At 37.3% G+C, this 27242-nt stretch overlaps 1 protein-coding gene across 1 annotated transcript; it reads right to left on the bottom strand.

Moving 5' to 3' along the window:
• Window positions 1-21729: 21729 nt before the first annotated feature.
• Window positions 21730-24900, bottom strand: LOC127562430 (zinc finger protein OZF-like). Its single transcript, XM_051998143.1, has one exon. It carries the CDS (start codon window positions 23795-23797, stop codon window positions 22286-22288), a length of 1512 nt encoding a protein of 503 aa, XP_051854103.1. The 5' UTR covers window positions 23798-24900; the 3' UTR covers window positions 21730-22285.
• Window positions 24901-27242: the final 2342 nt, after the last annotated feature.

Raw genomic sequence — 27242 nt, 5'->3', positions numbered from 1 at the left:
GATCAGTTACAGAAGGAAAAATGCAAGAACATAACTATAACATAACATAAACAGTTGAGTTTTAACTGCTTATCAATTGTCCCAGTAACTGTCAGAGGGTGGAGCTTTAAAACTCCCAAACAGCATTAACTAATTAACTCTAAACCCAAGAAATTTTACCCCCAATAACAGACTCCATTAATCAAATTTCTGATAAATCTTAAACAAAGATTTACCCTAACCTTATAGTAACAACAGAAAAAAATTTTGTCTCAGTAAGTTCACAACTTAGAACAATTATCATATCTAAGTAGATGTTACATGAGTGATTATACATACAAATCATTTTGCTTTTAAAATACCCAATACATAGAAAAATATCCCAAATTGCATATTGTCCATAACAGAAACATTTTCAAAAGGACAAAGAAAAAAAACCTATTATTTTCAGAGGCCCTTTAAATAACCTCAGGATGACCCAATACAATCAATTTAAACTTATACAGAATACCCACGTCCACATAAAAGAATTCAAGAGGGTTTTTAATATAGCAATTAAACTTTTAGAAATATTCCTACCAAAGTATGGATCATATTTATGACCATATCCCTCAACCAAGAAAACCTTTATGTATCAAAAAAACAAATATTCGATCAATTAATCTAAAAGTAAGCATGCCCTTAAAGATCACACTTTGATGCACTGGACATAATCAGATAAGGAAAAAACGGCAGGAACATACTTATAAGGGTGAGGGGAGGAGAGGATTCCACATGGCCACCCTTCCCCCACTCCTGGCCCTTAGGAAAAAAACTTCCCTCAGGTTCCCCACTCAATTTCCTACATGGGGATCCTTTTCAAGATTTAGCCCATCAGTTTCCCAACATCAGGCTTCTGCCCAAATCCACCCATTTCCAACTTTCTCCCTGGCTACATACTTGAACAATTTCCTTAAAAAACTTTCCTACCAGATGCTCCTTTGGTAAAGTAGCAGAAGACAGTGGGGGTGCATGGCTCCCTCCCCCACCTCTTCATCTACTCCCAAAAGTCTTTCTTTCACCTTCCTAAAACCATGCAAACCTCTAATTTCCCCTATAAATCAGTCCTTTCTAAATCACCTGCATTCCTCTTTCCTTTTTCCTTCAAAAACCTGTAAGGTTCACACCATAGTGAATAGCCCAAACCTCCATAAAACCCACACATGTTCAGCAGAACTGGATTTAAAGTATAACATGTTAATAAATAACTCAGTATATTTCTTTCTTTTTTTTTTTTTAATTTTTTTTTATTTTTTTTTATTTTTTTTTAAATTTTTTATTTAATAATTACATTATATTGACACTCATTTCTGTTCCGATTTTTTTTTCCCCTCCCTCCCTCCACCCCCTCCCCTAGATGGCAAGCAGTCCTTTATATGTTGGATATGTTGCAGTATATCCTAGATACAATATATGTTTGCAGAACCGAACAGTTCTCTTGTTGCGTAGGGAGAATTGGATTCAGAAGGTATAAATAATCTGGGAAGATAAACAAAAATGCAGATAGTTCACATTCGTTTCCCAGTGTTCTTTCTTTGGGTGTAGCTGCTTTTGTCCATCATTTATCAATTGAAACTCAGGTCTCTTTGTCAAAGAAATCCACTTCCATCAAAATATGTCCTCATACAATATCGTTGTCGAAGTGTATAATGATCTCCTGGTTCTGCTCATTTCACTTAGCATCAGTTCATGTAGGTCTCTCCAAGCCTCTCTGTATTCATCCTGCTGGTCATTTCTTACAGAACAATAATATTCCATAACATTCATATACCACAATTTACCCAGCCATTCTCCAATTGATGGGCATCCATTCATTTTCCAGTTTCTAGCCACTACAAACAGGGCTGCTACAAACATTTTGGCACATACAGGTCCCTTTCCCTTCTTTAGTATTTCTTTGGGATATAAGCCCAATAGAAACACTGCTGGATCAAAGGATATGCACATTTTGATAATTTTTTGGGCATAATTCCAGATTGCTCTCCAGAATGGTTGGATTCGTTCACAACTCCACCAACAATGCATTAGTGTCCCAGTTTTCCCGCATCCCCTCCAACATTCATCATTATTTTTTCCTGTCATCTTAGCCAATCTGACAGGTGTGTAGTGGTATCTCAGAGTTGTCTTAATTTGCATTTCTCTGATCAATAATGATTTGGAACACTCTTTCATATGAGTGGTAATAGTTTCAATCTCATCCTCTGAAAATTGTCTGTTCATATCCTTTGACCATTTATCAATTGGAGAATGGCTTGATTTCTTATAAATTTGAGTCAGTTCTCTATATATTTTGGAAATGAGGCCTTTATCAGAACCTTTAACTGTGAAAATGTTTTCCCAGTTTGTTGCTTCCCTTCTAATCTTGTTTGCATTAGTTTTATTTGTACAAAGGCTTTTTAATTTGATGTAATCGAAATTTTCTATTCTGTGATCAGTAATGGTCTCTAGTTCATCTTTGGTCACAAATTTCTTTCTCCTCCACAAGTCTGAGAGATAAACTATTCTATGTTCCTCTAATTTATTTATAATCTCGTTCTTTATGCCTAGGTCATAGACCCATTTTGATCTTATCTTGGTATATGGTGTTAAGTGTGGGTCCATGCCTAATTTCTGCCATACTAATTTCCAATTGTCCCAGCAGTTTTTATCAAATAATGAATTCTTTTCCCAGAAGTTAGGGGCTTTGGGTTTGTCAAACACTAGATTGCTATAATTGACTATTCTGTCTTGTGAGCCTAGCCTTTTCCACTGATCCACTAATCTATTTCTTAGCCAATACCAAATGGTTTTGGTGACTGCTGCTTTATAATATAATTTTAGATCAGGTACAGCTAGGCCACCTTCATTTGATTTTTTTTTTTCATTAGTTCCCTTGAGATTCTCGACTTTTTATTGTTCCATATGAATTTTGTTGTTATTTTTTCTAGATCAATAAAATATTTTCTTGGAAGTCTGATTGGTATAGCACTAAATAAATAGATTAGTTTAGGGAGTATTGTCATCTTTATTATGACTCAGTATATTTCAGAAGGTAACAAACTCTGAACCAAACTAATACAGGGCTGCTCTTACAAATGCTTTTTTCTTATTCTACTTGAGTGTTGTCTGACAGTAATTAGCATTGCTAGGCAGAGCTTCCATGATCGAACCCAGGCTAAATTGGAATTCTATTGTTCTCTCTCTCTCTTTTTTTTTTTATTTCTTCCTTTTTAGTAAGGAAGTTATCAATATTCAAACAAATTCCAAGATCTTATACTCAGAATAAACAAATTTAGCATGCAAAGGCTATAGCATAATCATTTCTCACAATTTTTTTTTTCAGAATCATCCCAAAATTCTTAATCAAATTCTTTCCAGGAAAGACGTAGCCAGTTCCATTCACTTACAAAATTAAAAAATTTAACCAATTCCCAAATTTCTAAATCATTATTCTTAAAACTTAACAAAGCTCGTAAATCAGCAAACAGACTAGAGGCTTTTTCCAGGACCTCCGCCCCCAGAGAGAAGTTTGTTTCACCTTGAATTCCCTTTTTCCCTTCCAGAATCTAAAGGGGTTTCTGTGAACTTGCAAGCCCGTTTAGTGCTGTTCTCTGCCTTCACAAAGAATACCTAGATATTCCATTCAAACTTCTTTTCTTTAAATGTTAGCACACTGCTCTTCTATATATATATATATATATATATATATATATATATATATATATATATATATATATATATTAACTTTCCAAACTTTCAAATCCTTTTCAATCTATTTTCTTTCTTTCTTTCTTCCTTCCTTCCTTCCTTCCTTCCTTCCTTCCTTCCTTCCTTCCTTCCTTCCTTCCTTCCTTCCTTCCTTCCTTTCTTTCTTTCTCTTCCTTCCTTCCTTCCTTTCTTTCTTTCTCTTCCTTCCTTCCTTCCTTTCTTTCTTTCTCTTCCTTCCTTCCTTCCTTCCTTCCTTCCTTCCTTCCTTCCTTCCTTCCTTCCTTCCTTCCTTCCTTCCTTCCTTCCTTCCTTCCTTCCTTCCTTCCTTTCTTTCTTCTTTTCTTCCTTTCTTCCTTCCTTTCTCTCCCCTTTCTCCCTTTTTCTCACAGGCTGCTGCAGTCACCCAGAGACAGAGAAAGGGAGAGAGAAAAATTTTTCAAACTTGATATTTTTTAAGCCAGCAACACAGAGGCTGAATTCTTATCTCTTAGTGCAACAGATTAAAAGTTAGAAATCACAATTTTAAACTAAACACTGTTGCAACGTTGTTAACAAAGCTTTTAGACAGACAAATCACACAGAACATAGACCACAACCAACAGCAACCAACAAAACAGACAAATCACACAGAACATACAGAACATACAGACTGGTCTTCCAGAACCAGGTCTGGACTCTTCCGATGGCGTCCCATGAAGAGCCCGCAAGGGTCACCATCAAACACTGCGTCCAGCTAGGTCCACTTGCTACAGATACAGGAGTACTCACCAGATCAGACAGGCGGCTGCAGGATAGGTAGGCAACTGCAGCTGCAGGGGTCCCTCAAAATAACCAGAACTGGCTTTTAGAATGCTTTATGCCAATTTTAGACCGAATTCAAAATTTGAGTCTCTCCTGGTCTGCAGAAAAGTGATTACTGAATACTAGAGGCCGAGGAAGGTCTCTCGGTGGCCATCCCCTAGGATCCATAATCTCTTTTGCCCTCCAAGGAGAGGGACTGGCTCTCAGACCACGCCAAAGGCTCATCTCAGTGGGACCTCCAAGTGAAATAGCCCCAGGCAATAAAATTCAAGATGGCCATAGTAATTCATAATTTAGAAATAATTTATTTGTAACTGGCCTAGATGCTGTGCATGGCCAGGACGGACCTCCAGTAGGATTCTGGCATGGTTTCATGCCCAACTGAAGTTGGGGCAGCCTTATAAGCATTCTTGTTCACCCTTGCTGGCACATTTTGACATTAAACAGTGACTCCACTTTACGGGACAAAAGATACAAAGGCAGATGTTTTAACATAGATAGGGACCAGGGTTAGGTGACCACCTTCATGGAACAGATATCCTTGGGAGCATTGTTGATCTGTCACTTTGAAGTGCAAAAGAAGTCCCCTAATCTAGCTGAGCAGACCCTTCTGCCAGCCCCAGGCCCTAAGACTGAGGGAGGGGAGGGGAGGCCAGTCCTTTGTCCATTTCATCTCTAAGCCAAGTCTATCCAAATTGGCCTGAATCACCTCACTGCTGAAAGAGTCCATCTGAATTGATCATTGCGTAATCTTGTTGTTTGCCTTGTATGAGGTTCTCTTATGCAGGACTTGTTCTGAGACAAAGCCAAAAGCCTTTTTCCAGCTCCTGCCTTCTATCCTATTTGACTCCCTGTGGTGAGCTTTTTCTTCTCAAAACGCAGCCAGGTGATAAAAGTTCAGATCTTTTATTATTTCCAATATAGCCTGGTTAGCTTAGAGGCCTATCTCTCTGCTTGGTTCCAAGAGCTCTCTCCGAATGTCACCAAATCCAAAGGTCTGGTCCTTCAGCCTCTGCCTCAGTTTTCTTCAGCCTCCAGCCAGCTCCAACTCTTCATGTCATTCCGCTGAAATCTCGACTTGTAGCATCTTCACTCTCCGAAGAACACTTCTGCCACCAGCCAGCCAACTGGAAAATATTCTGCCTTGCCTCGGAGAGAGGGCTTCTGGCGTAACTCTACTGAAATCTGACCGAGAGCTTCTGTCTGTTTCTTTTATCCAAGAGGGAGGAATTGTGGGATACGAGAGAGAGGGATTATGGGTTTTCTCCCATAGTGCTCTCTGGCCCAACGAGCTTCAAGGGAGGTGTGAACTCATTGAACTTAGTTCTACTTAGTACCTTGTTTCAGGTTCTGCCCAAAACATCTTCTTGTAAGATTAGATCAACTCTAATTAGTTAGCAGTTAGTAAGGATTCCAACATCTCCCCCTTTCTTTTGTTTTAAAACATAGGGGGTTTCTGAAGGGGTACACATAAATCCATCAATATGGGCCAGAACTTTGTAACAGATATACATGGTATACATAAATCCATCAATATGGGAGGCATTATATATAATTTACAAAAGCACACAGCAATATAACACAGGCTAGTGGTAATGTAACAAATAACATGAATCAACATGAAAATTTAACTACTGCAAAAGTCTCATCAACAATCTTTCATCTCAAGAAATCCAATGATTCTTGCAATTGCTTAAAATACATAAGCACATAGTAATATAACACAGGCTAGTAGTAATGTAACAACATAAATTGACCTGAAAATTTACAAATGTCCATAAGTCCTAGAAATAGTCCATAAGGAATCCATTGTCCATTAGTTCATGTGCCAGGAATCTAATAATTCCTGTTTGACAGTCTCATTGTCAGCCATCTGATTCTTTCTTCATCTGTGGAAATATAAGCAGATCCTCTTCCCAAGCACTTAACCTATCTAATTCTCTTCTATTTACCACTTTTGGGATTTCTCCTCATCATCTGGTAATTACATTGGAGCTGTTTGCATTGGATATTGTCTTGTTGTCTTAAAAGGCCTGTATTCTTCCCAACTGTAATCCTGATTGCTTTTCTGTTGGTTGATGACATCAGAGTTCTGAATTTCTAAAGTCTCTCTGGGTGTAACCTCAGCTGCTATCATGCCCCACCTGTCCTTTGATTGATACTTTGGAGCTGGGCCCTGCCTCTCATTCCTCTGGGTCAATATACATTTAGAGGCCCAATGAAAGCCTCGGTTACATTTTGGACATGGGGTTTTGGGTTTTCTCTCACCCTGTCTTCTCACTCTATCTCCATATCTACAATGAGCTCTCAAATGTCCAATTTTTCCGCACTGAAAACATCGACGAGTTTCTCTAGAATTCCTCTGCCAAGAAGGACCTTGTCTTTCCAAGTTCACCATAGTCTGGGCATAATAAGCATTTGTGCCCACTGTGGCACAGCGTCTTATGATTTCCTCTAAAGAAGCATTTTTGTCTAGCCCCCATATAATTCTCTTGCAAATCTCATTGGCATTTTCCTTAGCCAAATGTCTAGTCATTATTTCTGTTGCTGCATTGTCTCCAATGGTTCTTATTACAGCTGTTTGTAAACGTCCCACAAAATCTGCAAAAGGTTCGTTGGGACCTTGCTCTATTTTTGTGAAAGCATTATTTCCATCTTTCTGTCCAGGGAGAGAATTCCAGGCTTTTATTGCAGCCTTAGAAATTTGCTCATAGACTGTTATGGGATAATAAATCTGTTCTGAACTCTCTGCATACTGACCTTCACCAGCTAGTTGGTCAAAAGTGATTTGTACAACAGCTCCTGTTTGCCTATTGCGTCCCAAATTAAAAGGAGTGTATTTTCTCTCTTTTTGACCTGAGGAGTTGAGCTCTTCAATCACAGGATATGCATTTATAAAATCAGATATATCTTCTCCTTCATTTTTTGCTTTAATTAATGCTTTTTCTACTCTTGTCAAATTCTGCTTTACAGGAGAAGCTGACTGTGTTTCTGTCTCTCTCCCTCCCCCTTGTTCCACCCATGAAGGGTTCATTGTGGGGGGAGGGTCATGAGATGTGGAATCACCTAATTCCTCCTGCTGTGAAGTATCATACTCAGAATTATAATTAACTCCATTCTCATCTGATTCGTCCTCCTTTTCACCTAGTAAAGTTGGCATTTCTTCCTCCTGTACTTTCCTTTTCATCATTCTATCACTTAAATAACTTCTTATAGCCAATTGTATTACATTATATGTATTAATTATTGAGTTAAGCCCATTTTTATCATAGAATTGACAAAGATCCTCTCCAACCAATTTCCATTCATTTAGATCTAATTCCTTATCAAGAGAGAAACAAGGACATATGTCCTTTAAAGTTTGTAAAAGTTCAGTGATTTGCTGTAAACTTATAATTAAACCTTGGCTTTCCATAACTTTGACAATGCTCTCTAAACATTTTCCTTGAACAGAAACAGGCTGTTTTCTAAATATCTGTCCCATCGTAGCTGAAATTCTACTTTAACTCTTCTAACAAAATTTCTTTGTTGCACTCACCCTAATTTCTGGGTTGAAGTCTTTTCCACTGGATCAGGATCAGAGGCTTTTCCACTTGAATCAGGATCGGAGCTTTTCCACTTGAATCCGGATCGGAGCTTTTCCACTGAAATCCACTGAGGGGGTCTGTTTGCCCCACGTTGGGCGCCAAAATGTGGTGAGCTTTTTCTTCTCAAAACACAGCCAGGTGATAAAAGTTCAGATCTTTTATTATTTCCAATATAGCCCGGTTAGCTTAGAGGCCTATCTCTCTGCTTGGTTCCAAGAGCTCTCTCCGAATGTCACCAAATCCAAAGGTCTGGTCCTTCAGCCTCTGCCTCAGTTTTCTTCAGCCTCCAGCCAGCTCCAACTCTTCATGTCATTCCGCTGAAATCTCGACTTGTAGCATCTTCACTCTCCGAAGAACACTTCTGCCACCAGCCAGCCAACTGGAAAATATTCTGCCTTGCCTCGGAGAGAGGGCTTCTGGCGTAACTCTACTGAAATCTGACCGAGAGCTTCTGTCTGTTTCTTTTATCCAAGAGGGAGGAATTGTGGGATACGAGAGAGAGGGATTATGGGTTTTCTCCCATAGTGCTCTCTGGCCCAACGAGCTTCAAGGGAGGTGTGAACTCATTGAACTTAGTTCTACTTAGTACCTTGTTTCAGGTTCTGCCCAAAACATCTTCTTGTAAGATTAGATCAACTCTAATTAGTTAGCAGTTAGTAAGGATTCCAACAACTCCCTTTTGGAAGAAACTCCTAACCCAATAGGTGAACAAAAAAGTATTATTGGGCCAGAGCAGCTTTAAACCTGACCAATGGGGATCTTAGTTTTGGGACATCTTCTTCATAGAAAGATGGACTCATCTTGAGGTTTCCATTATCTAGAAGTTTAAGGGGAGCTGATAGTACAATGAACAGAGACCTGGGCATAGAGTCAGAAGAGTCTAACTTTAAATCAAGTTTCAGACAGTTCCTAGCTCTGTGCCCTTGACAAGTACTTAAACTCTATTTGCCTCAGTTTCCTCAACTCTTAAATGGAGAGAATAATATCACCTATCTGGGAAGGTTATTGTGGAGATAAGGCGACAAAATAATTAGTTTGCTTTTTAAATTGTGGAACAAAACATTTTTTTCTATTACATAATACAGTTTAAAAAGAATGATTGCACACAAAACTATAAATTTATAAGGCATGACTTTTTATTCTTTTCAAATAGACAACAAATTTATCAAATATTTTTTTTCCTTTCCTCTGCCCTAGAGATGGCTACCATTCATATGCAAATAGCAGCTTTCTTCCTTTGTCCTTTATCATTAATTTGGGTAGTTAGAATAGTCAAAATAACTTACTTGCTGAAAGTTGTTCTTTTTTTTTTTTAAATAACTTTTTATTGATAGAACTCATGCCAGGGTAATTTTTTACAACATTATCCCTTGCATTCACTTCTGTTCCGATTTTTCCCCTCCCTCCCTCCACCCCCTCCCCCAGATGGCAAGCAATCCTTTACATGTTGAATAGGTTACAATACAATAGGTTGAATATCCTGGATACAATATATGTGTGCAGAACCGAACAGTTTTCTTGTTGCACAGGGAGAATTGAATTCAGAAGGTATAAATAATCCGGGAAGAAAAACAAAAATGCAAGCAGTTTATATTCATCTCCCAGTGTTCTTTCTTTGGGTGTAGCTGCTTCTGCCCATCTTTGATCAATTGAAACTGAATTAGCTCTCTTTATTGAAGAGATCCACTTCCATCAGAATACATCCTCAAACAGTATCATTGTTGAGATATATAATGATCTCCTGGTTCTGCTCATTTCACTTAGCATCAGTTCATGTAAGTCTCACCAGTCCTCTCTGTATTCATCCTGCTGGTCATTCCTTACAAAACAATAATATTCCATAGCGTTCATATACCACAATTTACTCAACCATTCTCCAATTGATGGGCATCCATTCATTTTCCAGCTTCTAGACACTATAAACAGGGCTGTCACAAACATTTTGGCACATACAGGTCCCTTTCCCTTCTTTAGTATCTCTTTGGGGTATAAGCCCAGTTGAAACACTGCTGGATCAAAGGGTATGCACAGTTTGATAACTTTTTGCGCATAGTTCCAAATTACTCTCCAGAATGGCTGGATGTGTTCACAATTCCACCAACAATGTATCAGTGTCCCTGTTTTCCCACATCCCCTCCAACATTCCACATTATCTTTCCCTGTCACTCTAGCCAATCTGACAGGTGTGTAGTGGTATCTCAGAGTTGTCTTAATTTGCATTCCTCTGATTAATAATGATTTGGAGCATATTTTCATATGTCTATAAATAGTTTCAATTTCTTCGTCTGAGAATTGTCTGTTCATATCCTTTGACCATTTATCAATTGGAAAATGGTTTGATTTCTTATAAATTAGAGTCAGTTCTCTATATATTTTGGAAATGAGGCCTTTATCAGAACCTTTGATTGTAAAAATGTTTTCCCAGTTTATTGTTTCCCTTCTAATCTTGTCTGCATTTGTTTTGTTTGTACAAAAACTTTTCAATTTGATATAATCAAAATTTTCTATTTTGTGGTCAATAGTGATCTCTAGTTCTTCTTTGGTCATAAATTCCTCCCTCTTCCACAGGTCTGCAAGGTAAACTATCCTATGCTCTTCCAATTTATTTATCATCTCATTCTTTATGCCTAGGTCATGAACCCATTTTGACCTTATCTTGGTGTACGGTGTTAAGTGTGGGTCAATCCCTAGTTTCTGCCATACTAATTTCCAATTTTCCCAGCAATTTTTGTCAAATAGTGCATTCTTATCCCAGAAACTGGGATCTTTGGATTGGTCAAACACTATATTATTGAAGTTATTGGCTGTTTTGTCCTTTGAACCTAACCTATTCCATTGATCAACTAGTCTATTTCTTAGCCAATACCAGATGGTTTTAGTAACTGCTGCTTTATAATATAATTTTAGATCTGGTACAGCTAGGCCACCTTCATTTGATTTTTTTTTCATTAATTCCCTTGAAATTCTTGACCTTTTGTTTTTCCATATGAACTTTGTTGTTATTTTTTCTAGTTCATCGAAGTAATTTTTTGGGAGTCTGATTGGTATAGTGCTAAATAAATAGATTAATTTAGGTAGTATTGTCATCTTTATTATATTTGCTCGCCCAATCCAAGAGCATTTAATATTTTTCCAGTTGGTTAGATCAGACTTAATTTGTGTGGAAAGTGTTTTGTAGTTTTGCTCATAAAGTTTCTGATTTTCCCTTGGCAGATAAATTCCTAAATATTTTATACAATCAGTAGTTACTTTAAATGGACTTTCTTTTTGTATCTCTAACTGTTGGGTTTTGTTAGTGATATAAGAATGCTGATGACTTATGTAGGTTTATTTTATACCCTGCAACTTTGCTGAAGGTGTGGATTGTTTCTAATAACTTTTTAGTAGAGTCTCTGGGGTTCTCTAAGTATACCATCATATCATCAGCAAAGAGTGATAATTTGGTTTCCTCATTTCCTATTCTTATTCCTTTAATCTCTTTCTCAACTCTTATTGCCAAAGCTAGCATTTCTAATACAATATTAAATAGTAACAGTGATAGTGGGCAACCTTGTTTCACTCCTGATCTTATTGGGAATGGTTGTAGTTTGTCCCCATTACATATGATGCTTACTGTTGATTTTAAATAGATGCTACTGATTATTTTAAGGAAAAGTCCATTTATTCCTATTCTCTCAAGAGTTTTTAATAGGAATGGATGTTGGATTTTATCAAATGTCTTTTCTGCATCTATTGAGATGATCATATGGTTTTTATTAATTTGATTATTAATATGGCCAATTATACTGATAGTTTTCCTAATATTGAACCAGCCCTGCATTCCTGGTATAAATCCTACTTGATCGTGATGTATTATCCTGGGGATGATTTTCTGTAGTCTTTTTGCTAATATCTTATTAAAGATTTTAGCATCAATATTCATTAGGGAGATTGGTCTATAATTTTCTTTCTCTGTTTTCAACCTACCTGGTTTAGGTATTAGTACCATGTCTGTGTTATAAAAGGAATTTGATAGGACTCCTTCATTCCCTATTTTTTCAAATAGTTTATAAAGCATTGGGGCTAATTGTTCTTTGAATGTTTGGTAGAATTCACATGTAAATCCATCTGGTCCCGGGGATTTTTTTTTAGGGAGTTGATTAATAGCTTGTTCTATTTCTTTTTCTGAAATGGGACTATTTAAGCAATTTACTTCCTCCTCTGATAATCTGGGAAGCCTATATTTTTGGAGGTAGTCATCCATTTCACTTAGATTATCAAATTTATTGGCATAAAGTTGGTGTCTCCCTTTTTATCTCTCTGGAGATACCTGTCTTTCAGTGTCTCTGTCAATCTCTCTCTCTCCCCACATCTGTCTGTCTTTTGGTTTGTTTACCTGTCTGTCTTTCTCTCTCTGGTTCTCTCTCATGGCATTTTTTTCATTAGCATCCAAATGATTTTGCTTATCACACTTTCTTCTTATTAGTGTTGCTATTTCTGGCAAAGAGAGACTTTTCTGACTTCCCTTGGAAAACTATAGATTCCCTTCCCCTCCCCTCCCCCCCATCCCCCTTTATATCTAATAGATAGACCTCTGAATGGGAACCCATTCCTTTGATGAGAAGGTTGTCATCAGTATCTAAGCCATTTGAGGATTTGTAGAAGACATGTGACAAGCACCACAGTTTTCCCTTATATGGAATTTGGTTCTTTTAGATTTCCCTTCCAAGTAGAACAGGAGCAACCATGGCAAGTTTTTCAGACAGAAAGTGCATGTTTCTAGCTTACTTAGTTCAGGCTTGTTTTCTTTATTTTTTCTTAAAATTGTTAATTTCAAAACATATGCATAGATCATTTTCAGCATTCATCTTTGTAATCCTTTGTATTCTAATTTTTTTCCTTCCCTTTCCCAAACCTCCTCTCTTAGGCATCAAGTAATCCAGTATATATTAAATTTGTGCAATTCTACTTTACATATTTCAACTGTTATCATGTTGTAGAAGAAAAATCAAATCAAAAAGGAAAAAATGAGAAGACAAAATGCAAGCAAACAACAACAAAAAGAGTGAAAATGCTGTGTTGTGATCCACACTGAGTTCCCACAGTCTCTCTCTGGGTGTGGGTGGCTCTCTTCATCACAAGATTACTGCAACTGGACTCAGTCACCTCATTGTTGAAGAGGGCCACATCCATCAGAATTGATCTTCCTATAATCTTGTTGTTGCCATGTACAATGATCTCCTGGTTTTGTTCAATGCACTTTGTATCAGTTTCTATAAATCTTTCCAGGCCTCTCTGTATTCATCCTGCTGATTGTTTCTTACAGAACAATATTGTTTTGTAACATTCATATCCCATAACTAATCCAGCCATTCCCCAACTGATGGGCATCCATTCAGTTTCCAGTTTCTTGCCACTCCAAAAAGGGCTGCCACAAACCTTTTTGCACATTTGGAGCCCTTTTTCTCATTTAAGATTACTTTGGAAATAATTCCAATGGAAGCACTGCCAGATAAAAAGGATATGGACATTTTGATAGCCCTTTGGGCAGAGTTTCAAATTTCACTTCACAATGGTTGAATCAGTTCACAACTACACCAACAATGTATTAGTGTCCCAGTTTTCCCACATCCATTCCAACTTTCATCATTATCTTTTTCTGTCATCTTAGATACTCTGAGAGTTATGCAGTGGCACCTCAGAGGTGTTTTAATTTACATTTCTCTGATCAGTAGTGACTTAGAGCATCTTTTCATGAGTGGAAATGATTTTAATTTCTTCATTTGAAAATTGTCTGTTCATATCCTTTGGCCATTTATTAATTGGAGAATATTCTCAATTCTTGTAAAAATTTTATGTAAAAAATGTTTCCCCAGTTCATTGCTTCCCTTCTAATCTTGTCTGCATTAGTTTTGTTTGCACAAAATCTTTTTAACTTAATAGAATCAAAATTGTCTATTTTATGTTTAATAATGAATTTCAATTCTTTTTTGGCCACAAATTCCTTCCTTTTCCACAGATCTGAGAGGTAAACTATCCTTTGTTCTTCTAATTTGCCTATAAAATCACTCTTTTTTTTTTCTAAGTTGTGAACCCATTTTGAGCTTGATTAATTTATAAGAAATCAAGTCATTCTCCAATTGATAAATCAAAGGATATCAACATTTTTCAGATGAAGAAATTGAAACTATTTCTAATCCTATGAAAAAGTGTTCCAAATCATTATTGATCAGAGAAATGCAAATTAAGACAACTTTGAGATACCACTACACACCTGTCAGATTGGCTAAGATAATGGGAAAAGATGATAATGAATGTTTGGATCCAACCATTCTGGAGAGCAATTTGGAACTATGCTCAAAAAGTTATCAAGCTGTGCATACCCTTTGATCCAGCAGTGTTACTACTGGGCTTATATCCCAAAGACACCTTAAAAAAGGAAAAGGAACTCACATGTGCAAAAATGTTTTGTGGCAGCCCTTTTCGTAGTGGCTACAAACTGGAAATTGAATGGATGCCCATCAGTTGGGGAATGGCTGAGTAAACTATGATATATGAATGTTATGGAATATTATTGTTCTGTAAGAAATGACTAACAGGATGATTTCAGAGAGCCCTGGAGAGACTTACATGAACTGATGCCAAATGAAATGAGCAGAACTAGAAGATCATTACACATAGCAACAACAATACTATATGAGGATCAATTCTGATGGAAGTGGTTCTCTGCAACAATGAGAGGATCCAAATCAGTTCCAATTTATCAGTAATGAAGAGAACCAGCTATACCCAGAGAAAGAACACTGGGAAATGAGTGTGTAACACCATAACATTTCCACTCTTTCTATTATTGTTTGCTTGCACTTTTGTTTTTCTTCTCAGGTTATATTTACCTTCTTTCTAAATCTGATTTTTCTTATGCACCAAGATAACTGTATAAACATGTATACATATATTGTATTTAACAAATACTTTAAGATATTTAACATGTATGGAACTACCTGCCATGTCGGGTAGGGGGTAGAAGGAAGGAGGGGAAAAGTTGGAACAGAAGTTTTTGCAAGGGTCAATGTCTAAAATTTACCCATGCCTATGTTTTGTCAATAAAAAAGCACTAATAAAAAAAAGACAAGAAATTCATTCTTAATTTTTTGTTCTTCCAGATGAATTTTGTTAGTATTTTTTATAGATCTATAAAATACTTTCTTGGGAGTTGGCTTTGTATGGTACTAAATAAGTAGATTAATTTAGATAGTATTATCATCTTTATTATATTCACTCTGCCTACCCAGGAACACTTGATATTTTTCCCATTGGTTAGATCTGACTTTAGTTTTGTGAAAAGTGTTTTGTACTTGTGTTTATATACTTTGCTTTGGCAATAACTCCCTTATGTTTATATATTTATTTTTTTTACACTGACTAATTTCATAAGGTTTCTCCTCACTGTGGATTCTCTGATGTCCAGTGAGAACTCTACTTTGTCTAAAAGCCTTTCCAATGATTTCTCTCCAGTGTGGATTTTCTGATGCAGAGAAAAAACTTCACTTTTTTTCAACTTTTTCCTTTCTTCCTTTTATTTATTTATTACAGCCTTTTATTTTCAAACATGTGGATGGATAATTTTCAACATTCACTCTTGCAAAACCTTGGGCTACAATTTTTTTCCCTTCCTCCCACTAGATGGCAAATTATCCAATATCATTTATTTTATTTTTTTTTTTTAATTTTTTTATTTAATAATTACATTATATTTACACTCATTTCTGTTCCGATTTTTTTTTTCCCCTCCCTCCCTCCACCCCCTCCCCTAGATGGCAAGCAGTCCTTTATATGTTGGATATGTTGCAGTATATCCTAGATACAATATATGTTTGCAGAACCGAACAGTTCTCTTGTTGCGTAGGGAGAATTGGATTCAGAAGGTATAAATAATCCGGAAGAGAAACAAAAATGCAGATAGTTCACATTCGTTTCCCAGTGTTCTTTCTTTGGGTGTAGCTGCTTTTGTCCGTCATTTATCAATTGAAACTCAGGTCTCTTTGTCAAAGAAATCCACTTCCATCAAAATATGTCCTCATACAATATCGTTGTCGAAGTGTATAATGATCTCCTGGTTCTGCTCATTTCACTTAGCATCAGTTCATGTAGGTCTCTCCAAGCCTCTCTGTATTCATCCTGCTGGTCATTTCTTACAGAACAATAATATTCCATAACATTCATATACCACAATTTACCCAGCCATTCTCCAATTGATGGGCATCCATTCATTTTCCAGTTTCTAGCCACTACAAACAGGGCTGCTACAAACATTTTGGCACATACAGGTCCCTTTCCCTTCTTTAGTATTTCTTTGGGATATAAGCCCAATAGAAACACTGCTGGATCAAAGGATATGCACATTTTGATAATTTTTTGGGCATAATTCCAGATTGCTCTCCAGAATGGTTGGATTCGTTCACAACTCCACCAACAATGCATTAGTGTCCCAGTTTTCCCGCATCCCCTCCAACATTCATCATTATTTTTTCCTGTCATCTTAGCCAATCTGACAGGTGTGTAGTGGTATCTCAGAGTTGTCTTAATTTGCATTTCTCTGATCAATAATGATTTGGAACACTCTTTCATATGAGTGGTAATAGTTTCAATCTCATCCTCTGAAAATTGTCTGTTCATATCCTTTGACCATTTATCAATTGGAGAATGGCTTGATTTCTTATAAATTTGAGTCAGTTCTCTATATATTTTGGAAATGAGGCCTTTATCAGAACCTTTAACTGTGAAAATGTTTTCCCAGTTTGTTGCTTCCCTTCTAATCTTGTTTGCATTAGTTTTATTTGTACAAAGGCTTTTTAATTTGATGTAATCGAAATTTTCTATTCTGTGGTCAGTAATGGTCTCTAGTTCATCTTTGGTCACAAATTTCTTTCTCCTCCACAAGTCTGAGAGATAAACTATTCTATGTTCCTCTAATTTATTTATAGTCTCGTTCTTTATGCCTAGGTCATAGACCCATTTTGATCTTATCTTGGTATATGGTGTTAAGTGTGGGTCCATGCCTAATTTCTGCCATACTAATTTCCAATTATCCCAGCAGTTTTTATCAAATATTGAATTCTTTTCCCAGAAGTTAGGGGCTTTGGGTTTGTCAAACACTAGATTGCTATAGTTGACTATTCTGTCTTGTGAGCCTAGCCTTTTCCACTGATCCACTAATCTATTTCTTAGCCAATACCAAATGGTTTTGGTGACTGCTGCTTTATAATATAATTTTAGATCAGGTACAGCTAGGCCACCTTCATTTGATTTTTTTTTCATTAATTCCCTTGAGATTCTCGACTTTTTATTGTTCCATATGAATTTTGTTGTTATTTTTTCTAGATCAATAAAATATTTTCTTGGAAGTCTGATTGGTATAGCACTAAATAAATAGATTAGTTTAGGGAGTATTGTCATCTTTATTATGTTCGCTCGGCCGATCCAAGAGCACTTAATATTTTTCCAATTATTTAAGTCTGACTTTATTTGTGTGGAGACTTTTTTATAATTTTGCTCATATAATTCCTGACTTTCCTTTGGTAGATAGATTCCCAAATATTTTATGGTATCAACAGTTATTCTGAATGGAATTTCTCTTTGTATCTCTTGCTGTTGGGTTTTGTTGGTGATGTATAAAAATGCTGAGGATTTATGGGGATTTATTTTGTAGCCAGCTACTTTGCTAAAATTATGAATTATTTCCAATAGCTTTTTGGTAGAATCTCTGGGGTTCTCTAGGTATACCATCATATCATCTGCAAAGAGTGATAGTTTGGTTTCCTCATTGCCTACTCTAATTCCTTTTATATCTTTCTCGACTCTTATTGCCGAGGCTAGTGTTTCTAATACGATATTAAATAATAATGGTGATAGTGGGCAACCTTGCTTCACTCCAGATCTTACTGGGAAAGGTTCCAGTTTTTCCCCATTGCATATGATGCTTACTGATGGTTTTAAATATATGCTCCTGACTATTTTAAGGAAAAGTCCATTTATTCCTATGCTCTCAAGTGTTTTTATTAGGAATGGATGTTGGATTTTATCAAATGCTTTTTCTGCATCTATTGAGATGATCATGTGGTTTTTGTTTGTTTGGTTATTGATATAGTCAATTATGTTAATAGTTTTCCTAATATTGAACCAGCCCTGCATTCCTGGTATAAATCCTACTTGGTCATAGTGTATTATCCTGGTGACAATTTTCTGTAATCTTTTTGCTAATATTTTATTTAAGATTTTAGCATCAATATTCATTAGGGAGATTGGTCTATAATTTTCTTTCTCTGTTTTCAGCCTACCTGGTTTAGGTATCAGTACCATATCTGTGTCATAAAAGGAGTTTGGTAGGACTCCTTCAATCCCTATTTTTTCAAATAGTTTATATAACATTGGAGTTAATTGTTCTTTAAATGTTTGGTAGAATTCACATGTAAATCCATCTGGTCCTGGGGATTTTTTCTTAGGGAGTTGATTGATAGTTTGTTCTATTTCTTTTTCTGAGATGGGACTGTTTAGGATATTTACTTCTTCCTCTGTTAGTTTGGGCAAGCTGTATTTTTGGAGGTATTTTTCTATTTCATTTAAGTTGTCGAATTTATTGGCATAAAGTTGGGCAAAGTAACTCCTAATTATTGCTCTAATTTCCTCTTCGTTAGTGGTGAGTTCTCCCTTTTCATTTTTAAGACTAACAATTTGATTTTCCTCTTTCCTTTTTTTAATCAGATTTACTAAGGGTTTGTCTATTTTGTTGGTTTTTTCATAGAACCAACTCTTAGTTTTATTAATCAATTCAATAGTTTTTTTACTTTCAATTTTATTGATCTCACCTTTTACTTTTAGAATTTCAAGTTTAGTGTTTGACTGGGGGTTTTTAATTTGTTCCTTTTCTAGCATTTTTAATTGCAAACCCAATTCATTGACCTTCTCTTTCTCTATTTTATACAAATAGGCCTCTAGAGATATGAAATTTCCCCTTATTACCGCTTTGGCTGCATCCCATACATTTTGGTATGATGTCTCATTATTATCGTTTTCTTGGGTGAAGTTATTAATTATGTCTATGATTTGCTGTTTTACCCAATCATTCTTTAGTATGAGATTATTTAGTTTCCAATTATTTTTTGGTCTACTTCCCCCCCTGCTTTTTTGTTGAATGTAATTTTCATTGCATCGTGGTCTGAAAAGGATGCATTTACTATTTCTGCCTTACTACATTTGAGTTTGAGGTTTTTATGTCCTAATATATGGTCAATTTTTGTATAGGTTCCATGAACTGCTGAAAAGAAAGTGTATTCCTTTCTGTCTCCATTACATTTTCTCCAGAGATCTATCATATCTAGCTTTTCTAGTATTCTGTTTACCTCTTTGACTTCTTTCTTATTTATTTTCTGGTTTGATTTATCTAATTCTGAGAGTGCAAGGTTAAGATCTCCCACTATTATAGTTTTACTGTCTATTTCTTCTTGCAGCTCTCTTAGTTTCTCTTTTAAGAATTTAGATGCTACCCCACTTGGTGCATATATGTTTAATATAGATAGTGCTTCATTATCCATGCTACCCTTTAGCAAGATATAGTGTCCTTCCTTATCTCTTTTAATTAGGTCAATTTTTGCTTTAGCTTGATCTGAGATCAGGATGGCTACCCCTGCTTTTTTGACTTCACCTGAAGCATAGTAGATTTTGCTCCAACCTTTTACCTTTAACCTGCATGTATCTCCCCGCTTCAGGTGTGTTTCCTGTAAACAACATATTGTAGGATTCTGGCTTTTAATCCATTCTGCTAACCGCTTCCTCTTTATGGGGGAGTTTACCCCGTTCACGTTTATGGTTAGAATGACCAATTCTGTATTACTTGCCATCTTGTTAACCCCGGTTTATGCTTTCCTCCCTTCTTTCCCCTTTCCCCCCCTTCCAAGTATTAAGCTTGTGAGCACCCCTTGCTTCTCACAGCCCTCCCTTTTTAGTGTCCCTCCCCCCGCCTTAGAGTTCCTCCCCCTATCTTACCCCTTTCCCTCCCAGTTCCCGTATTCCCTTCCGCTTAGCTTATTCCTTCCCTTTCCACTTTTCCCTTCTCACTTTTCAATGAGATGGGAGAAGTTTCACCATAGATTGAATATGTCTTAAGATTTTTCACTTAAAGCCAATTCTGAAGGCAGTAAGATACCCACTATATTCATCCCCCTCCATTCTTTCTCTCAGATATAATAGGTTTCCTATGCCTCTTCATGAGATGTACTACCCCCACTTTACCCTTTTTCTGGTACAATGTCCTTTCCACATCAATTTCTAGAACAAGGTATACATGTATTCTTTATACATCTATATAGTCAAAATATAGTTCCCAAGATTAATCTTTACCTTTTTAGATTTCTCTTGAGTTCTATATTTGTAGATCAAACTTTTTGTTAAGTTCTGGTTTTTTCATCAGAAATAGATGAAATTCGCTTACTTCGTTGAATGTCCATCTTCTTCCCTGGAAAAAGATGCTCATTCTCGCTGGGTAAGTTATTTTTGGTTGCATACCAAGTTCCTTAGCCTTTCGGAATATCATATTCCAGGCCCTTCGATCTTTTAATGTGGATGCTGCCAGATCCTGGGTGATCCTTATTGTGGCTCCTTGATACTTGAATTGGGTTTTTCTAGCCGCTTGCAATATTTTTTCTTTCACCTGAGGGTTCTGGCATTTGGCCACTATATTCCTTGGTGTTTTGATTTTAGGATCCCTTTCAGTGGGTGATCGATGAATCCTTTCAATATTTATTTTTTCCTCTGTTCCTATGACTTCTGGGCAGTTCTCTTTGATGATTTCCTGGAAGACAGTGTCCAGGCTTTTTTTTTCATCATGTTTTTCTGGGAGTCCAATGATTCTCAGATTGTCTCTCCTGGATCTGTTTTCCAGGTCTGTTGTCTTCCCCAGAAGGTATTTCACATTTTTCTCCATTGTTTGATTTTTTTGGATTTGCTTGACTGATTCTTCTTGTCTCCTCGAGTCATTCAATTCCACTTGTTCAATTCTGATTTTCAGTGAAGTATTCTCTTCACTCACTTTTTTAAAATCTTTCTCTAATTGTCCAATTGAGTTCTTTTGTTCTGTGGAATTTTTTTCCATTTCGCCAATTTTGTTTTTTAGAGAGCTGTTTTCTGTTTCCAGTTCACTAATCCTATTTTTCAAGGATTTTACTTCTTTATCCACTCTCTCTTTAACTTTCTCCAGACTCTTTTCCCATTTTTCTTCTAGCTCCCTTGTGAGAGCCTTTTTAATCACTTCTATGAGGTTCATCTGTGCTGAGGAACAGATGATTTCCTCCTTTGGGGAATCACCTGGGGACTGCCTGTTTTTAGTCTCCTCAGGATTTAGAGTCTGCTCTCTATCTGTATAGAAGCTGTCAAGGGTTAAAGTCCTCTTCAGCTTCTTGCTCATTCTGTCTATTAATCAGAGATAAACTACCAAAGAAAAACAGAAAAAACTGGAGTCTTTCTTTGGGGGGGGGCTGGGTGTGTTATCGAGCTTCCTCTACAGACTGCAGGTGGCAGTAGTGAGGCACTAGCAGGACTGTGCTGCGCCTGCGCTCTGAGATCCCAAAGCGTGCTGAGTCACTGAGGGGGGGGTAGGGGGGGGGCCAGGTCCTGAGAGACTCCAGCTGTTTGGGGTTGTGTTCTTCAGCCCCGGTGTTTTTAGCTTCTCTGCTGGGCTGTTGACTTGCTGCAGGTTCCAAACCTGTAGCGAAGCTCTCCCCGCAGAGACGGCTACGATCACTCCCCACCCCCTCTCAGCTCTGCTCCTGTGCTCTCACTGCCGCTGCCCTCAGCCTGCGCCCGATCTAAAACCGCCCCAGCCCTCCAGTAAAGACAGACCTTTCTTGGCGGATCTCAAGGATGGCTTCTCTTGGTAACTATTTGTGGGTTTTTTTCAGTCAAGCATTGATTCAGAGGCTTGTAATGAAGTGGATAGTGAGAGAAAGCGCGGAGCTTATGCAACTGTGAGCCTCCTCTCCGCCATCTTAACCGGAAGTCCTCCAATATCATTTAGCATCAGTTCATGTAAATCTTTCCAGGCCTGTCTGAAATCATCCTGCTGATGACCATTTCTTATTGAATATTCTATAATGTTTATATACCGTAACTTATTCAGCAATTCTCCAACTGTTGGGCATCCACTCAAAAACTTCCCTTTTTTAAAAAACACTTCCCACATTGCTGACATTCATAAGATTTTTCTGCAGTGTGGATTCTCTGGTGTACAAAGACTTTGCTTCTGTCTGAGTCTTTCCACATTGGTTACCTTCACATGGTTTCTCTCCAGTGTGGGTTCTCTGATGTGCAGTAAGACCTTTCTTTTCTCTAAAAGCTTTTCCACACTGGTTACATTCATAAGGTTTCTCTCCAGTATGGATTCTCTGATGAAAAGTAAGACTTTCTTTATGTCTAAAAGCCTTTCCACACTGCTTACAGTCATAAGGTTTCTCTCCAGTGTGGATTCTCTGATGTCTGCTAAGAACTCCCTGTCGTGTAAAAGTCTTTCCACACTGGTTACATTTATAAGGTTTCTCTCCAGTGTGGATTCTCTGATGTCCAATAAGACCTAACTTTTGTCTAAAAGCCTTTCCACATTGGTTACATTCAAAAGGTTTCTCCCCAGTGTGGGTTCTGTGATGGCCAGTAAGACTTCCCTTGCTTCTGAAAGCCTTTCCACATTGGTTACATTCATAAGGTTTCTCTCCAGTGTGGATTCTCTGATGGCCACTAAGACCTTCCTTGGTTTTAAAAGCCTTTCCACATTGGTCACATTCATAAGATTTCTCTCCAGTGTGGATTCTCTGATGTCCAGTAAGATTTCCTTTGCTTCTAAAAGCCTTTCCACACTGTTTACAATCATAAGGTTTCACTCCAGTATGGATTCTCTGATGTCCAATAAGCACTCTTTTTTCTCTAAAAGTCTTCCCACATTGGTCACATGAATAAGGTTTCTCCCCATTGTGGGTTTTCCGATGTCTAATAAGAGCTCTCTTTTCTCTAAAAGCCTTTCTACATTGGTTACATTCATAAGGTTTCTCCCCAGTGTGGGTTCTCTGATGTCTAATAAGAGCTCTCTTTTCTCTAAAAGTCTTTCCACATTGGTTACATTCATAAGGTTTTTCTCCATTGTGGGTTCTCTGATGGTCAGTAAGATTTCCCTTCCTTCTAAAAGCCTTTCCACACTGCTTACATTCATAAGGTTTTTTCCCAGTGTGGATTCTCTGATGTCCATTAAGATTTCCTTTGCTTCTAAAAGCCGTTCCACATTGGTTACATTCATAAGGTTTTTCTCCACTGTGGGTTCTCTGATGGTCAATAAGACTGTTCTTATGTCTAAAAGTCTTGCCACACTCATTACATTCATAAGATATCCTTCCACTGTGGATTCTGTGATGTCCAATATGTAATGTCTTTTCTCTAAAAATCTTCCCACATTGGTTACATTCATAAGGTTTCCCTACAGTGTGGATCCTTTGACGTACAATAAGGTTTTCCTTTTTAATAAATTTTTTTCCACCTTGGTTATCTTCATAATGTCTCTCTCTAATCTGGATTTTCTCATGTGATGCACTGTTTTCTCTCCAACTAAAGTCACAGGGACCCTTACCCATGAGTCTTTGCTGGTGAATTTGGACCACAGAATGGCTTAATTCTGCTGAAGTTTCCTTCATTCCTAGTTTGAGCTCTCCTTCAAAAAAAAAAAAGAAAAAAAAGAAAGAATAAAAATAAAACAAACAAGAAAATAAATATAGATGTGATGCAGGGACATATGTGTGTGTAGGTATGTGTGTGTGTGTGTGTGTGTGTTTATATCCTTATCCATCCATGAAAAGAAGAAAAATTCACATCTTTTCTCTCTTCATACACAAAGAGGAAAATCCTAAATGGGTAGAACCAATCATTTTAAATCCTATTAGTTTAAATCACAACTATAACAATATCTATGGAGCTTCATGCACAGTTATACTGGAATGTCCCAATAAACCTGTAACATCACAAAAAGTGCCTTCATTCTCATGGGTGTAGAACTCAGGTTATCAGCTCAGAATGGCTAAGTGACTTGACCCAAATCATAGTAGCTGAGACTAGAATCCACAATCTCAGAATGGGCTTGCTCTCCCTACAGTATGTGATAAACTATCTCTTCTCAATTTTTCCCTTTTCCTTTCAATATCTGCACTTTCAATACTTTTTTCATAGATATGTTATTTGGTGCATATATGTTAAGCATGCAAATTATTTTATAATCTATACTGCCTGCAACCATAACAAATTTCCATGGTGATCACTTTCAGTTTTATTTTTTTCTATTGTATTATCTGAGGTCATATTCAGAATGCTAACACAGTTGTGTTCTTATTTATCTGAGCCATAAGTGATTTTGTTTAGACCCATTACCTTTTGTTTTTTTTTTGAGATAGCTAATACTTATTTCTTTAAAAAAAAATTATCATGTGCCTCCTGCATACCCTTACAAACACAATTTTTTAAAAAATGCATGAAAATATCCACATCTGAAAATTTGTCTCATATAGAAAATTGAGTTCATCATCCTGTGATATGGAAGGGATTTCTACTATAGCAATCCTATTCCTTTTAGAAGCTCGCAACCCCTTGAAGAATTGAGATAATGATCCAAGGAATCTGACCCAAACATGTGTTACTGGCACCTTAAGTGGTAAATAAATGTCTAATTTGGTTATGAAGGGAGCTGTCCTCTGGGACCATACAGATATGCACAATTCTATCTTAACAGCTACCTTTCTGCTGTGATTTCAAGCTCACATAATCACCAATACACTGCTTTGTAGGACTGTGCAGTCATTCTGTCAAAAGCTGAATTTTGTTAAGTACAACATATTCTCTTGGCTTTTCAACTTGACATAAAATTTTTTCCACCATTCCAGGAAGGTTGGACATTCATGTTGAAATGGCCCCAGGAGTGCAAAGATTCTCAGGGGTTGTCTCTCTCCAGACTAGTGTACTTCCCTTCTTTCTGGGTTACCTAGCAATCCTATCTCATCCAATCTCTAATTACCTGAGCAAGATGTGACCTGGTTCTGCATTCCTGCAGCAGTGCTGGCAGGGTAGTTGAAAACCATGATGAGGAGCCAGGGAGAGGAGAGGCCATCATGAAATCATCATGGAAGGCCACAACTTTCCCAGAAAGTCAAACCTTAAAATGCCTCTCATTGACATGTGTAAGGTTGTTTTCTCATTTGCACTTATCCTCTATGTATGTTCCTTTTCTTCTATCTGGCAGTTTCTCAAAGGAATAGGTTGGCAACAAGTTATTCAATAAGGATTCAGTTGCAATTCTTTCACAGGATGTGAGTATATACATATTATTAAAAAACAATAGAAAGCAGGGGCAGCAAGGTGGCCTATTAGATAGAGCAAAAAAAAGTCAGGAGGACCAGAGTTCAAATCTGACCTAAGACACTTAACACTTCCTAGCTGTATGACCTTAGGCAAGTGACTTAACCCCAATTGTCTCAGAAAAAAAAATAACAACATAAAGCAATATTTGTAATTGACTGTTGAGTACATTTGTAATTTAGTGCAAATTTTGTCATGAGTGCCATGTCAGTGGAAATATAAATCTTTTAAACAATAATTAACAATTGATTTTGACTGGCTAGATTTTAAAAAATGAGTTTCCAAGTCTCAAAAGGAACTTGTCCAATTCTCCTATTTTCTCTCCCATACTTGTATGACCATTTTTGTTCTATTTGTTTCAAAATCAGAATACAGTTACAGTGGATAGACTGTGGATTAGGGCTTTGAATGAGGAAAACCAGAGTTTTAATCCTACCTTAGAACCTTGCTAATCAAGTTATAGGACCTCTGTTTGATTCAGTTCCTTTATCTGTAAAATGGGCTTAATGATATCAGCAAAGTCCTCGGGTCCTCATGAGGATAAAATAAGACAAAGCCATGCATGACACACACACAGAGCTGTGTAAGTGCTAGCTATTTTATTTCACTCTATTTCCTCCCCAGTTCTGCCCTCCTTCTTAAACCACTATTATCCTCACCAATTAATGCAATGAGGCACTAAACTTATTCAGTTTATCTGGTTCACAGTGGATTTCTCCATAGTCGCTGCTGTATAGTCTGCCCCACCACTATGTGACCTCTATGAGAGCAGGAGATATCCCTTACATCTCTTTACTTTTCCTGGTGCTGAGCCCAGGGCTGCCACATTGCAGGCCCTTAATTGTTTACTGACTAGAAGAAGTTCTAAAAAATGGCTCATCAGGAGAATTCCATTGCTCCAAATTCCAAATAGTGATTTCTTATAGGATCACATATGAGCACTGGAAGGGACTAACAGGGTCATGGAGTGCGACGCACTCATTTTATAGATGAGAAACTGAGATTCACTGAGGAGCCCAGGACCCTGCTGCCAAGAAATATCCAGCAAAGAAATCCAAGTCTGGTCTTTCTCCCTCAAACTGAACACTTACTTCAGGGTAACTCCTAGAAGCCTCAGACCTGCTTTCAACTCACTCATCTGGAGAGTAGCTCCTGAGGCCTTCTTGGTCCAGCATCCAAGATGCTTCCCTTTGCTCAAAATAAGAGATCACCTCTTCTTTGGGAACTGGAAGCCCTGAGCATGGAAATCAGTTACAGATGAAGAGGGAGAGAGGTTTGTAATTTAGTTCTCCTTGGGGAAAGGATGAGGATCCAGAGTTTCTCCATGTTGAAATTGGGACCCTTATGTTCAGGCATATATGTCTATACCTACCCACCAGTGCTTGTAAAGCAAGTAACCTAAAATAGGATGTGCCCCACTATTTGTACAACTTCTGACAGAGAGCCAAAGGCCCTTCTTCCCAGCTCCAGTCCTATGACGCTCCCTTCTGGCAGAAACTTCTGATCCCATACCTGGGGAAAAAGAGTTACTGGGCTGGAGCAACCTCGGGGCCTGATCATTAGGGACTCTGGATTTGGCACACCTTTTTTAAAGAAAGATATACTCATTGCATAGTTTCTACTATCCAGAAATTATAGGAAGTTGGTACTACAGTGGAGAGTCCTTGTCATAGAGTCAGGTGTTTAGTCAGTAAACAATTAAAGGTGAGTTCAAGGAAACCTTGAAGATTTATGTAT

The sequence above is a fragment of the Antechinus flavipes genome, chromosome 4 (genome assembly GCF_016432865.1).
Source record: "Antechinus flavipes isolate AdamAnt ecotype Samford, QLD, Australia chromosome 4, AdamAnt_v2, whole genome shotgun sequence".
NCBI classification, from domain to species: domain Eukaryota; kingdom Metazoa; phylum Chordata; class Mammalia; order Dasyuromorphia; family Dasyuridae; genus Antechinus; species Antechinus flavipes.
The sequence above is the reverse complement of the archived record's forward strand: the minus strand, read 5'-3'. Positions and strand labels throughout refer to the sequence as shown.